Source organism: Barbus barbus (genome assembly GCF_936440315.1).
Source record: "Barbus barbus genome assembly, chromosome: 40".
Lineage (NCBI taxonomy): Eukaryota > Metazoa > Chordata > Actinopteri > Cypriniformes > Cyprinidae > Barbus > Barbus barbus.
The window spans coordinates 21,198,195-21,213,400 of NC_136718.1; the positions used below are offsets into that span (position 1 = coordinate 21,198,195).

The 15,206-nt window shown below is 34.7% G+C and overlaps 1 protein-coding gene across 1 annotated transcript; it reads left to right on the plus strand.

The window, feature by feature from the left end:
• Positions 1 to 7,869: 7,869 nt before the first annotated feature.
• LOC306859207 (coatomer subunit zeta-1) lies at positions 7,870 to 14,281 on the plus strand. Its single transcript, XM_079400116.1, has 9 exons — positions 7,870 to 8,166; positions 8,490 to 8,558; positions 9,537 to 9,618; positions 9,685 to 9,776; positions 9,861 to 9,916; positions 10,003 to 10,080; positions 11,725 to 11,776; positions 12,002 to 12,040; positions 13,803 to 14,281. Exons 1-9 carry the CDS (start codon positions 8,149 to 8,151, stop codon positions 13,848 to 13,850), a joined length of 534 nt encoding a protein of 177 aa, XP_079256242.1. The 5' UTR covers positions 7,870 to 8,148; the 3' UTR covers positions 13,851 to 14,281.
• Positions 14,282 to 15,206: the final 925 nt, after the last annotated feature.

The window sequence follows — 15,206 nt, forward strand, 5'->3', positions numbered from 1 at the left end:
AAAGGTTCTTTAAAGTGGAAAACAGTTCTTCAGATTATTATATCAAAAATCGTCCTTTTAAGAACTGTTGACTGAAAGGTTCTTCAGGGAACCAAAAATGGTTCTTCTATGGCATTGCTCCAAAATCCTCCAAACTCTTATTTTGTAGTGTATGTACAATGGAAAGGTTCCATGGTTGTTAAAAGCTCTTCACTGAGCCATTGATGCCAAAAAAGAACCTTTCTTTTTAAGAGTGTAGAAGAATATTTTTTGGTTCCCCAAAGAACCTTTTTATTCTTAGTCTAAACTTTAAAAAAAAGAACCTATTTCCACTGTATGAAGAATCTTTTGTACAATGACAAGGTTCCATAGATGTTGAAGGTGCTTCATGGATGTCAATAAGTGTAACAACACAACAGATGCCCAATGGTGTAGTTACAAATTACTAAGAAAGAGTAAGTTATGACTAAAAACTGTTTATCAAAAGCTCATGATAGCGGTGTGCCTGTGGTTTTCTAGATACTTGTTCGTGCTTGTCTTTTACGATGCGGTGTATTCATTCCCACTCGTTAATATGTTTGTATGTAAATGCACCATAATGATGGACGTAGGTGGCTGACATCGTCCAAAGAGGTGGGCGCCTGCCAGGAACCAGAGAGACGGGACTTCCCAAGCCTTGATTCCTAGCACCCACCCACCCGACTCAACCACCTACAAACACACACGTGAAAACAGCCTGCTATTACATACACCACAATGGTTTGGGATTTGGTGTGTTCCAACCTAAACAGCAGTTCTGACTCTCCACACATAGTTCAGGTCATCCAGTCGCTCGCACAGTTCTATATCTCACTGGTGTGTGACCTTTTTGTCATTTTCAACTATATTTTCTTTCCATTCATTGTTTAGTTAAACGTGTTAGCTTGTATTTTTGAATTCATTACACCCTCTGCCACGTTGTGGCCTCATGATGCTCTTAACCCTCTTTGGTTTGACCACAGGAAGTGAAACAGCTCCTTGACACCATCCTGACCCATCCAACTATTCCTATTCTTTCTGCTTCTCATATAGGTAGGAGGAAACTCTCAGGATTTGTTTTAGAAGAAGCATCAGAATATGTTTTTTTTTTTTTTTTTTTTTTTTTTTTTTTACTGAAAACTCAGTGGTTTCTAAAGTACAGTCTTCTATATACATATATATATACACACAGTGGTGTGAAAAAGTGTTGGCCCCCTTCCTGATTTTTATTTTTTTTTGCATGTTTGTCACACTTTAATGTTTCAGATCATCAAACAAATTTAAATATTAATCAAAGATAACACAAGTAAACACAACATGCAGTTTTTGAATGAAGTTTTTTATTATGAAGGGAAAATAAAATCCAAAAAAATTTGTGAAAATTGTGTGAAAAAGTGCTTGCCCCCTAAACTTAATAACTGGTTGGGCCACCCTTAGCAGCAACAACTGCAATCAAGCGTTTGCGATAACTTGCAACGAGTCTGTTACAGCGCTGTGGAGGAATTTTGGCCCACTCTTCTTGGCAGAATTGTTGTAATTCAGCCACATTGGAGGGTTTTCAAGCGTGAACCGCCTTTTTAAGGTCATGCCACAGCATCTCAATAGGATTCAGGTCAGGACTTTGACTAGGCCACTACAAAGTCTTCATTTTGTTTTTCTTCAGCCATTCAGAGGTGGATTTGCTGGTGTGTTTTGGATCATTGTCCTGCTGCAGAACCCAAGTTCACTTCAGCTTGAGGTCACGAACAGGTGGCCGGACATTGTCCTTCAGGATTTTTTGGTAGACAGCTGAATTCATGGTTCCATTTATCACAGCAAGTCTTCCAGGTCCTGAAGCAGCAAAACAGCCCCAGACCATCACACTACCACCACCATATTTTACTGTTGGTATGATGTTCTTTTTCTGAAATGCTGTGTTACTTTTACGCTAGATGTAATGGGACACACACACCTTCCAAAAAGTTCAACTTTTGTCTCGTCAGTCCACAGAGTATTTTCCCAAAAGTCTTGGGGATCATCAAGATGTTTTCTGGCAAAACTAAGACGAGCCTTTATGTTAATTTTGCTCAGCAGCAGTTTTCGTCTTGGAACTCTGCCATGCAGGCCATTTTTGGCCAGTCCCTTTCTTATGATGGAGTCATGAACACTGACCTTAACTGAGGCAAGTGAAGCCTGCAGTTCTTTAGATGTTGTTGTGGGGTCTTTTGTGACCTCTTGGATGAGTTGTCGCTGCGCTCTTGGGGTAATTTTGGTCGGCCGGCCACTCCTGGGAAGGTTCACCACTGTTCCATGTTTTCGCCATTTGTGAATAATGGCTCTCACTGTGATTCGCTGGAGTCCCATAGCTTTAGAAATGGCTTTATTACCTTTTCCAGACTGATAGATCTCAATTACTTTCTTTCTCATTTGTTCCTGAATTTCTTTGGATCTCAACATGATCCATCACTTTGTCAGGCAGGTCCTATTTAAGTGATTTCTTGATTGCGAACCGGTGTGGCAGTAATCAGGCCTGGGTGTGGCTAGAGAAACTGAACTCAGGTGTGATAAACCTTCATAAAAAAAAAAACCTTCATTTAAAAACTGCATGTTGTGTTTACTTGTGTTATCTTTGATTAATATTTAAATTAGTTTGATGATCTGAAACTTTAAAGTGTGACAAACATGCAAAAAAATAAAAAATCAGGAAGGGGGCCAACACTTTTTCACACCACTGAATATATATATATATATATATATATATATGGTAACAATTTACAATAAGGTGTCATTTGTTAACATTAGTTAATATATTAACTAATATGAACAATCAATGTTCAACACATTTATTACAGTATTTATTCATCTTTGTTAATGTTAGTTAATAAAAATACAGTCGTTCATTGTTAGTTCATGTTAATTCACAGTGCATTAACTAATGTTTTAATAATGCATTAGTAAATGCTGAAATTAACATTAAGATTAATAAATGCTGTAGAAGTATTGTTCACTCTTAGTTCATGTTGTAAAGTGTTATGGTATGTGTGTATATATATATATATATATATATATATATATATATATATAATAAGTCATTGTTTCAGTTTTTTCAATATATTTTATATAGAGAGAGAGTTGGAGAAAGAGTTATCATAATAGCGTATAATATACATTTACATTTAGTCATTTAGCAGCCATTTCTATCCAAAGCGACTTACAAATGAGGATATAATGAGGATAATATAGGTTTTCGTTGATCAAAAGTGACAGTAAACACATTTATAATGTTACAAAATATCTCTATTTATATATTATTTTAGAACTTTCTATTCCTGAAGAATCCTGAAAAAAATGTATCACAGTTTCCACAAAAATATTCAGCAGCACAGATGATTTCAACATTGATAGTAGTAAGAAATGTTTCTTGAACAAATCAGCATATTAGAATTAAATGACAAAATCTAAATGCAGCCTTGGTGAGCATCATAAATAAAAATCCCAGCTAAATAAACAAACAAACAAATAAAAATATAACCCCCAACTTTTGAACAGTACTGTGTGTATAAATATAAATAAAAACACACAAACATAACTTCAATTTTTTTCTGTCAAAAATATCCCAATCAAAGTGTCATTAGCCACAAGTAAACATGAGAACACATTTTCAATTACACGGAAAAACCTCACAAGCTACTTATGATGAGATCATATGTGTCTTTGGTTTGTGGTCCATTGGGAAAATTCATCCAAGTCTGCTGCTGGGAAAAGTGGAAAATTTGTGTATGAGTAATAATATTGGTGTATGAGTAAGAGTAAAGTAATTCCATCCGATGCAAAATCTATATACTCTAGCAGCACTCAATTAAATAAATAACATTCTCTTTAACCTCAGATATTGTACATTTTAAATATATGCCTTAATTCAACTTCGGCACAACTACAGGATTTTGAAATATTTAAGACAAAGAAAAAGTAGGATGTAAAATGCAAAAGAATCCATGCAACTTCTAGGCCACTTTTGCTCACCAAATAAGCACATTTTTGACATTCACCATGTCAGACGTCCCTGCTTACGTGCACTTTTGGACTCCACTGTACTGTATATGCTTTATTGTGCAATAGAGGAGGCCGGGTGAAATAAAGTATACAGCCTCAACCACCGTCTCAAGCCAGAAACCACAACAGTTAGCATGAGCACCTAGACAAGCCTTTATCAGCGTTCAGCAGAGTTTCCGCCACCCAACATCCCCTTTCCCCCGTTCTCCACTCCTTCTGCAGACACAGGCTCCAACCACAAGGGCAGCGCTGCTCTTACACACCCATACCCAAACTGGGAAACCGACGGGATACAGACGCACTGCCACCCCTGACACTCATCACAGACCAGTGTGATGATCATCATGTCCATCACTGCCCTTCTGATACTGTGTGAAACAGATGAGTGGACACGTTCTTTGCCGTGACCGCACAGATAAAGATGTTATTGTGAAATACATCTGATTATCTTTTTATCTGAAGCACTATTGAGACACAGTTGCTCTGCGCAATGATACTGCGGGTGCCAGTTCCTCATTTGGAGTTCTTCAGGTGTAACGTTTGTTTGGTGACAAATATTCCCCTAAACTGAGTTCTGAGAAGATCAGCTCTGTTACAAATATTTCCACTGTACATTTGACCAGATGAACCGTAAATGCAGTGCTATTTCAGGAGAACTAATAATAATTTATTATATTTTTAGTTAATACAGAACTAATAATAATTTAGTAATGAATTCATAATAATCAGCTGCTGAACACTGCATGCCATTTTAATGTAATAAAGGCAAAATGACTTAAAGCAAGTATACAACATGCTCTAAATGACCGCAACTATAAACACACAGATCTACTGTAAACACACCCATATGAAATACTTCACAAACAGACTGCCAAATATATAAATGGGTCAAAGACAAAAGGGGTTTTGCAAGAATCAAAACATGATTAGAATGTGTCCTGTTTAAATGGATTTTTTCTGAGCAAAAAATGAAGAAGACTCATACATGCATTTTTACCATGATTTACAGAAAAATGTGTCACAATAGTTTGTATACCAAAAATTATTGTAAGGCATATTTAAAACACGAACAATTAGATGACATTAAAAGATCCTATTTAAGTGTAGTGTAGCCTCCAAAAACGAATTAATTGTACTTTTTTCTTTTCCACTATCATTGAAATCACAAAATTGTACTTATTTGTCAGCAAGAAGTTTTAAATCTTTTAAAATATAATCAAATTTAGTACAATCGCTTGTTCTTTTATATATTTTAGTAAGTACAGGTCAGAAAAAGTATGTTATTTTTATTTTCAGATTTTACATTTTAATCTATTTTTAGGATTTTTTAAACAAACAACCATAATTTGTAACTAAATATATGTATATATTCAGCATTGGGGTAATGCATTACAAGTAATGTGGGATACGTTATCAGTAACTAGTAAAGTAACGCATTACTTTTAAATTTACAAGAAAATATCGGAGTTTCTTTTTCAAATAAGTAACACAAGCTCATTTATTTACTGACACCTCTCCTGTCCCGTGTTGAGAGAAACTGCGAGGGAGGCGCAGAGGAACTTCCTTCAGGCTGAGGCTTGTGAATTTCACTTTTGGTGTGAAAGGGCCTTTAGAGTGGCCAAAAATATCACTTTTGGGTTTTTTTGTTGTCATTGTTGTTATTGATGTTGTTATTAAACAACAAATAAGCAGGCCCAGCTCAGGTGACAAAAAGTAACGTTAAAATAACCATAAAAAGTAATGCCATTAATAATTTTTTTATGGAGTAACACAATATTGTAATTGCCAAACTTTAGTGCACATAGTAAATAAGAAAAATAATAATATGAAATATACAACAACAACAAAAAATCTTGTTCTGTGAGCAGCATTATGAAGTTAAATTCTCATGCTCTGGGTGACATAACCATAACTGAAAAAAAAGTAGCCTGCACCAAAGAAACGCATACTGTATCCTCTCTGATATATCATAGGGTAATTTCGAAATGCTCTTTGTGGTAAAGTTGTGAAAACTCAGTGTTTCATTGTAAAACTCGCTGGTGAGCCTCCTTACTGTAGAAGCATATAAAGAAAGTCTCTTTTCAGAATACTAACTATTCTTTGTCCTCTCTGCATCGAAACTCATTTGGGATACAAAATTAAATGCAGTCAACATGCTCAGCACTGTATTGTGAGATTCACTTACAAATTAGCCCACCACAGCTCTCTAGATTAAACCGTTTCTGATGTCAGTGTAGCTGCTGTAGTAAAGCGCTATGAGCCGTGTGCAGGGAAAACCCCTGTTAGGATTAGTTTTCACAGTGGTGCTTCCCAGAAAAAGTGACCAGTGTAATTATGAAGCCCAGTTGTAGGAGGATCTCTGAAATTATCGCTGGAAAAAAACAGGACCGGCTGGAAGCATATGCAATTTTGAGGAGGACTTGTGTCATTGAGGCCAGTGTGTCATTCATGGGCAAACAGATTCCAAACCCAATCAGTTCAGAATCAGGAACCGAATCACTCATTATCTTTGACTAAGCGTCTGTTCATGAGAGCCAGAGGTTTACTTCATGCTAGAACTACTGCTTAGATTTTTTCCATTGCTGAAAGCAAGATGAAGTCATTATTCCCAGGTAGTGTTGACTTTATAGTGAGTCACTTTAGTAATGCTACTTTGAAATACTATGTAAATAGGAGTTTTGTTTTTAAATTCTAATTTGTTTTTAAATATAAATTTCAAGTAAAGAGGCCTAATAAGTAGTTAATAATCAGTTAAATGCAGATGAAAATAGGCTCCAAAGTGAGGTGTCAGGAGAAAAATAAATTATTAGATTTCTAATGTCCTTATTAGAAGGCAGAAAAATTTATACATACAATTCAGACAAAATACTGGATGTCACTAGCAAAGTTGATCATACAGAAAAAAAATCACACTACTAAAATGAGTTTTCAGTGTTCGTGACTTTATTTTTACGCTATTTAATAATCATCTGCTAAATGTATAAATGTAAAGTTTTTTCTAACATAGGCTATATATAGTTACATTAACTAAAGAGTTATATTTAACTCTGTTTTATTTTTATATTTATACTTTTGCCTAGGCCTATGTGTCATATTGCATATTTGTACCCCACACCAATGTTTAATAAATAAAAATGGCTATGGTTCACCAGGCTGTGTGTCAGACACTGAAACTATCAAGCATCACCATCAATATTGCTTCAATATATAAGTTAATAAATATCAGATATTGTTTGATGCTGCACTGATGTAAGGAGAATTTCACTTTTTTAACACTAGTTAGTGTGTAATGTTGCAAAGTTACGATGCTCAAAGTTCAATGCAAAGTGAGATATTTTCTTTTAAAGAAATTGCTGTTTAAGGACTACAAAAATCAACCACCCCTTTAATTAGTACATTTACTCCAAAATTTCTGTTTTTGAGCCTGTTTTGCATTGCTTTAAAGTTATTAGGCTAAATATGTATGATAAAATATAACTATATACATATTATATTAAATACATATTGCATTATATTTGTGAGGACATTTACAAACATTTATTTGGCTCTCATAAGTAGCTAAACCTGTACACACACCAAATGTCCCCACACGTATAGTAAAACCTGAAATATTTGACATTGTGGGGAAAAAAAATTAAAAATAGTAAATAATTTTAATCTGAAAGTTTAACAATGCAAACAGGTTTTCCATAAGGAGTAGGTTTAGGGGATAAAAAAATATTGTTTGGTCAGTATAAAAACAATAGAAGTCTATGGAAAGTCCCCACAACACACACACACACACACACACACACACACACACACACACACACACACACACACACACATTTCTAGTTTACTATACTTGTGGGGAGTATTTTCTATCGCCCTACACCTAAACCTACCCCTCACAGAAAACCTTCCGCATTTCTGCATTTTTACATTATCAAAAAAAAAAATCATTATGATAAGCTTTTTCTCTTTACTTATTAATTTCCCGCAATATTTTCCGCACGCTTTAATGACGTTTAGAGTACTTCCGCTCAGTTTTGCCCTTTTACCTCATGTCGTAACCGGAAGTACACATTCGCAAAAGTTCAATACACGGAGGTTGAGCGAGCGACATCTGTACAGGACAAGATGGATACGCTAATATTGGTAATATGATTGTATCTTTGTGTGTCCAATAGTTGCATTTAAAGTGTAAAACATCGGCTAGCAGTTAAATCCGCTATTTCCACTTCAGATAGTATTTCCGGTAAACAATGAATCAGTAACCAATCTTACGAGTTCAGCAATAACGTATATATTTATTATAGACCAGAAGGTAAAGATTAGTAAACTGTTACAGGGAGCTATTATGTTAAAATATTAAGCAGGGACACGGTTCCATGTCTGCTCCACCTTTGCCCAGATCACCTGATCGTTTTGACTGTAATTCATTGGTGATTAGTCATGTTTGTGTGTGTGTGCTGTGACAGGAGCCCTCTCTGTACACTGTTAAAGCTGTTCTGATCATGGACAATGATGGAGAGAGACTGTATGCGAAGGTGAGATCATCACATGATCAGATTTGAACTGACATACAGGGAGGATTCATTTAATTATCCATGTGAAGTCAAAGTGAAGGAAACTAAAGTAAAGTTTGTTTTATGTTTTGAATTATATGTGATATATCAGGCTTTTATGGCTTGTATAATATGATATCGTGAGAATAAGGAGCTCATACTTAAAGAAAACACCTCAGTTTTACTCAGCCGCCCAAACTGAGAAAATCTTGTATATCAATGAGATTTTTTACTTGTGTATATGAGCTGTCATTCTGTATTTCCCAATAACATGTCTAGATATTTGCATGCTTAGTTTTCAAAGCCCTGTAGTTTTAATTGTGGGAGAAAAACATGCAATGCAATACAATGATGATTGAGAGATGATGGCATTCATCAAAAGCTTTATGTATCACATTTTAACAATTTTTCTAAAACAAAATGTAATGTATGGATAATCAAGTAAGCCTAAGTGGCTTCAGTCCAGTAAATGCTCATCTTGAAATATTACTAACATTCATAAAAGTTATTCCTGTTTACTTAATAAAAAAAATCACGGCCAAAAGACACTTGTAGCACAACCTGAACATTTCTAGAGTTATATTTAAAGGCCTTTTACTTGTTAAAAAAGTCTAATCTATAAATCAGATGACAGAAGGCATGTGGTAGATTGTGTACAACATGTTTTTAGCAAAGTTTTGAACATGTTAATAATTTAAAGGCCTTAGAAATCCATGTTTCAGATAGGATACAGCAGGTTTTATAGGATTAAATCTGAAAGTAAACATCATTTTAAGTGTATTTGTCATTTACTCACCTTAATGTTATTCAGAATCCATATAACATATGTTTTTTAACTGTGCAGTCTGTCCTTGGAAACATTAACAGCTAGCTTTTTGTTTGCATAAGGTGTATGGATGAGTTTTATTAGCTCTTTATTTGTCTTCAATGTGTCACTGTGTTGTTGTGTTCATGTTTCAGTATTATGACGACACGTATCCCACAGTGAAAGAGCAGAAAGCCTTTGAGAAGAACATCTTCAACAAGACACACAGAACAGACAGTAAGTGATTCTGTTACTGTCCGTGTTGTTCGCTAACACAAAGTCATGTGTGACTCTTTGACACAGGTGAAATCGCATTGCTGGAGGGTCTAACGGTTGTGTACAAGAGCAACATTGATTTATATTTCTATGTCATCGGAAGCTCCCATGAAAATGAGGTAAAGCTTTATACTTGATCCAGGTTTGTGTCTTTCCATCAAACCATGTGAATCTCATAAGTGTTGTTGTCTTTTCTCCCACAGTTGATGCTTATGTCAGTGCTGAATTGTCTCTTTGATTCTCTGAGCCAAATGTTGAGGTAGGATTTTTTTTTCCCTTATATGCTGTATGGTCTCTATCAGCTAATGATGGCTTGATCTTGACTGATTTCTTCTTCTTTTTAAGAAAAAATGTGGAAAAGAGAGCCCTGCTTGAAAATATGGAGGGTCTTTTCCTGGCCGTTGATGAGATTGTTGATGGAGGGTAAGACATAATTAATGTATTCAAACAGAAGTAAACCATTTTGTTACGCAGAGACCATTACACTAGAATTCAAAGGTTTGAGAAGATTTTTTGTTTTTGAAAGATGCCTCTTTGAGGTTCATGCTCATCAAGGTTGCATTTAATTGATCAAAAATACAGTAATATTGTCAAATATTATTACAATTGAAATTACGTGCAATATATTTTAAAGTTGAATTTATTCCTTTGATCAAAGCTGAATTTTCAGCATCATTACTCCAGTCCTCAGTGTCACATGATCCTTCAGAAATCATTCCAATGCTGATTTACTGCTCAAGAAACATTTCTAATTATTATCAGTGTTGATAATACTTGTGCTGCTAAATACTTTTGTGGAAAATATATAAGATTATAAAAGTTTTTACTGTCACTTTTGGTCAATTTAATGCATTCTTTTAAATTAAAATAGTATAATGTTATTTCCCCAAAAAATCTTCCTGTCCCCAAACCAGTGAATCTTTGAAATGTATTATTTATATATACAGTCAGGTCCATAAATATTGGGACATCGACACAATTCTAACATTTTTGGCTCTATACACCACCACAATGGATTTCAAATGAAACGGTCCCTTAACAAGTGGGAGGCACATATGCAAACTGTTGTAATTCCTACACCGTTCACCTGATTTGGATGTAAATGTCCTCAAATTAAAGCTGACAGTCTGCAGTTAAAGCACATCTTGTTAGTTTCATTTGAAATCCATTGTGGTGCTGTATAGAGTCAAAAATGTTAGAATTGTGTCGATGTCCCAATATTTATGGACCTGACTGTATGTATGTATGTATATATATATATATATATATATATATATATATATATATATATATATATATATATATATTAGCATTGTTTTTAAATTATTATCAGTAGTGTTGTTTTTTTTTTTAGGACATTTGCAGAAATTTTATATGGATTGTATTATATTATAATAGCTTGTTATAATTCATAAGTATTAAATAAATATGAATTAAAAAAATTTCTGTGCATTTTTTTAAATACTTATTTTTTTTATTAAATCGGGCTTTAGGAAGCCCACACAGAATCAACAGCTTAAGAATTCCACATACAATCTCATCATTCATAAAATATAAATCAACTGCTCCTTTCATTAATTTATTGAATATTCTGGCTGTTTTGTTGATGTTTCAGCTGTTGATAAGACTTTAGTATTCTCAGCTCTGTTTAACGCTTTTTATCTTGTTTAAATACCCCAATCCAGTAGCTCAAACAGTAGAGCATGGCGCTAGCAACACCCAGATCATGGGTTCGATTCCAAAGGAAATTAATGTAGTTACTTTGGCTAAAAGCATCTGCCAAATTCCACAGATTCTTCCCTAAAATTATTGCAGAAAAGTCTATAGATTCTTGCTGGGCCTAGACATCTGCCATTGAAAACCCACTGCGACCACATAGCTTTGATTCTTGCGTATTTCATTTCCTGATCCAGTTCCTCCCTCTTGTCCACATCCTTTCCTGTTTTCTCTGCATTCTCTCCATCAATAAAAGTGGCCAAAAAAGCATTTTCTAAACCAGAAATGAGTCAGAAAAATCCCATTGCCTTGGTTGCAGCACTGATATCTCATTAATTTTCTGTTTTACAGTGTGATCCTGGAGAGCGACCCACAGCAGGTGGTTCACCGTGTCGCTCTGAGGGTAACTGCTTCCTGTTCTCCTCTATTGACTTTCATGATGCTGCTGTAAATGTTAATCTGCTTTGTCTTTGTTGGCTCTGCTTCATCTCATGTGCTCTGACGCCACTGATGAGCATTATGGTCCTGCTAGGCAGCTATTAACTTTGATTTCCAATAATCTTGCATGTGTGAGACAGAAAGCCAGCCAGCAGTCTTAAAGTCATCTCCCTCTCTCATGTCGTTTCAGGGCGATGACGTGCCTCTGACAGAACAGACAGTCACTCAGGTGAGAGTAGTCAACGCACTTCCTTCAGCGACACCTGTCGCCATCACGGCTCTTATGTTTTATAGTGGCTATGAGATTTACCTATGATTCATTTAGAAAATGAGTCGGCGGTGGTCTGGTTTCACAGCTCCCACATTAAGAACGTTTCATCGTGCCGCCGCTAACCCGGCTTTCTTGGTTCCCGCGTGTGTCTGCTGCATGGAAACATGATGGCTAATTATTGGCGGCTGTCTGCCAGCGATGGCTCCCCGTGGCTGCCGTACTCATGAGTGCGGACTGATTAATGTTCTCATTTAAGAGGCCCTGCGACAGGCTGCCTGTATGCCTTTCGTGTCTGTGATTAATGGCTGTCTCCTCGTCTTCCCCGCTATACGGTTATACTTTGCCTCGCCTCGTGCAAATTAAGATGATGAATTAATTCCTGGATGTTTTGCTGCACCTGCATTACTCGATTACAGGGTTGCATTCAATGTTAGCGCCTTCGTATGATGGGTTTGGGTTTTGCTTTTTCACTTCTGTAGTTTCTCGTTTTAGATAAACTAGTGTTCATAAGTTTGTCAGAATTTTGAATTTTTTTTGTAAAAGAAATGAATACCTCAAGGATGCATTAAATTGATCAAAAGTGACAGGAAGGACATCTGTTAAAAAATATTTATATTTTTTAAAAATGCTGTTCTTTTGAACTTTCTATTCATCACATAATCCGTAAAAATATTACTAAACCATTAGGCAGCACAACTGTTTTCAACATTGATAATGAGAATTGTTTCTTGACCAGCAAATCAGCATATCAAAATGATTTCTGAAGGATCATGTGACACTGAAGACTGGAGTAATGATGCTGAAAATTCAGCTTTGCATCACAGGAATAAATTACATTTTAAAATATATTTAAATAGAAAACTGATATTTTAAATACTTCTTTAAAAAACACTTTTAACAGTATTTTAGATCAAGCAAATGCAACCTTGGTTAGCATAAGAGACACAAAATCATACCGCATACATTTGACCGATTTCCCCCCTTTTTTCTGGTTTTAGTATTTAAAAAAAAAAAAAGGAATAAAGTAATTTCAGCCATAGTTTGAGGCATTTGGACCACACTGTACATAATAGTTTGCCTTGATTTGTTCTCAGTGTTTTTAAAACCATAAAGCAGCATCCTGATGAATGCATGTCTTTTAAGAAAAATGATGGCATTAATGAGTCGAGAACACAAACACGTTAAAATTCAATTACCTGTTTTAGCTTCGGAGACAAGTGAGGTTTTTTGGGAGTGGTTTGGTCTATCCGTCCTCACTGAGTGATTGGATTTACTGAAGAGGAACACAAAACGCTTGAAATAAATGATTCTAAGGATGGCAATTCATTCTAATTAAATGTGACTAATTATTTGGCATTGCTTAATTTTTAAACATCAAGTTTTAATAAATTGCCAGATCTCACTTTCATATATCCCTTCATAAGATTCTAATGACAACTCAAATTAATTATAACAACCATTATAAGTGGATTTAAAGAAGCACCCAGTAATGTTTCTTCCATTCATCTGACATCTAAAAAATTAAAAGTACGAATGAAATGAGATTCCAGTTCTATTCTACTTTTTTTTTCTTTATATCACATTATACAAACATACATATCTATCTATCTATATATATATATCTCTCAATTTTTAAAATGTATTTATTACGAATATTGTACTTAATTTTGTAAATAGATGTCTTGGTTCTAACTTTACTGGATGTTTTTGTTTTTTCTAGGTGCTACAGTCAGCTAAGGAGCAGATCAAATGGTCTCTACTCCGATAGGACACTTTTGGTCCCGTTCCTGAACTGAGACGAGGAGAACAAATACGATTTGACCACTTTTCATCACTACTGTCCTATCTGCCCTCTTTTCCTTGAGTGTTTTCTTTACTGTTAAAGTGCATATACGCTGACTTCTAGTGTTTCTCTCACTCGAAGATAAGACCAAGAACATGAGCAATTCAAGGCAGGAGGAAGAAGCTGAAATATTGTCTTGGCGGGACTTTCTTTTTAGGGAAAAGTACCGGGGCATTTTTTTTTTTTTTAATCCCATTCCAGTAAGCGCTTGAATATCTGGCTGGTTTTGTGAATGATATCACTGCTGTACTGTAAGATTTTCATTACGATTCATGTACATTCCAGTGGTTAATCTTGTTCTCTGTTCTTGCCTCTGACCCTTGTTTTGATTGAAGTAAAGAAACTGTTTAATTCTAGTTCTGCTGCAGTGTGTTTTCGTCCTTTTGGATACTATTTGGTTTGCAGAGGCGGCAGTGACGTTCATTTTTCCAATATTTTGAGGTCACTTGTTTACTGTTTTGTGTTTTAAGTCAACCATCACTGTTACTACTGCTCACACGTAGGGTTAGGGACACTATGTAACCTCCCTAGCAATGTGCTAAAACCATTCAAAACATTATCATCCACCAGCTACATTTTATTATCCTGATTTTGAGTTCTGAATGGGTAAACATGACTTTAGCATCCAGAGTATTAAAAATATGAGGCTCTTTCAACCTTTTTTAAATTATATATGTAAAGACGAGACATACCATTTTGGTGTCCACATCAAATAAAATTTAAAAAAGTGATTTTATATACATAAAATGCTAAATTAACATATCTACTTTAATGTTTCAAATAACTTTTCTGAAAACAAAATATCAATGTGTGAAATAAAATAATGCTCCATCGTCATTTACCATAAGAGATATATTTATGTACAAATTAAACAATCTACTTATTCTGACCTGTACTTAAAATAAATAAAAGAATAAGTGATCATTCTAAATTTTATTATAGTTTAAATTATTAAAAACTTCTTGTTAACAAATGGGTAAACCTAGTCTTTTTCTGCCATCTAATGATTCCTTTTGTCAATATGCCTAACTGGATTTTTTGTAACATGATCTTTTGTTAAACCTAAAGAGATTTTAGTGGGCGTCTTCAAGGTAATGTATGATAGTCATTATATTTTCCAAAAAATAAATAAAACATAACTAGACACATTCTAATGTATGAACAAAATGTAAAGCTGTATTAAACTTTCATTATTTTTGATGCTTGAAAACCCCTTTTCATCTTATTGATTCATTATATTTATAAAAATATACAAATATATACAGTATATTATATGATTTC

Bases quoted from the DNA above. Each gene is read 5' to 3' on its own strand.
- LOC306859207 (XM_079400116.1), top strand. The intron at 10,081-11,724 runs GTAAGACATAAT...TCTGTTTTACAG, and splicing joins GATGAGATTGTTGATGGAGG to TGTGATCCTGGAGAGCGACC. The intron at 12,041-13,802 runs GTGAGAGTAGTC...TGTTTTTTCTAG, and splicing joins CAGAACAGACAGTCACTCAG to GTGCTACAGTCAGCTAAGGA.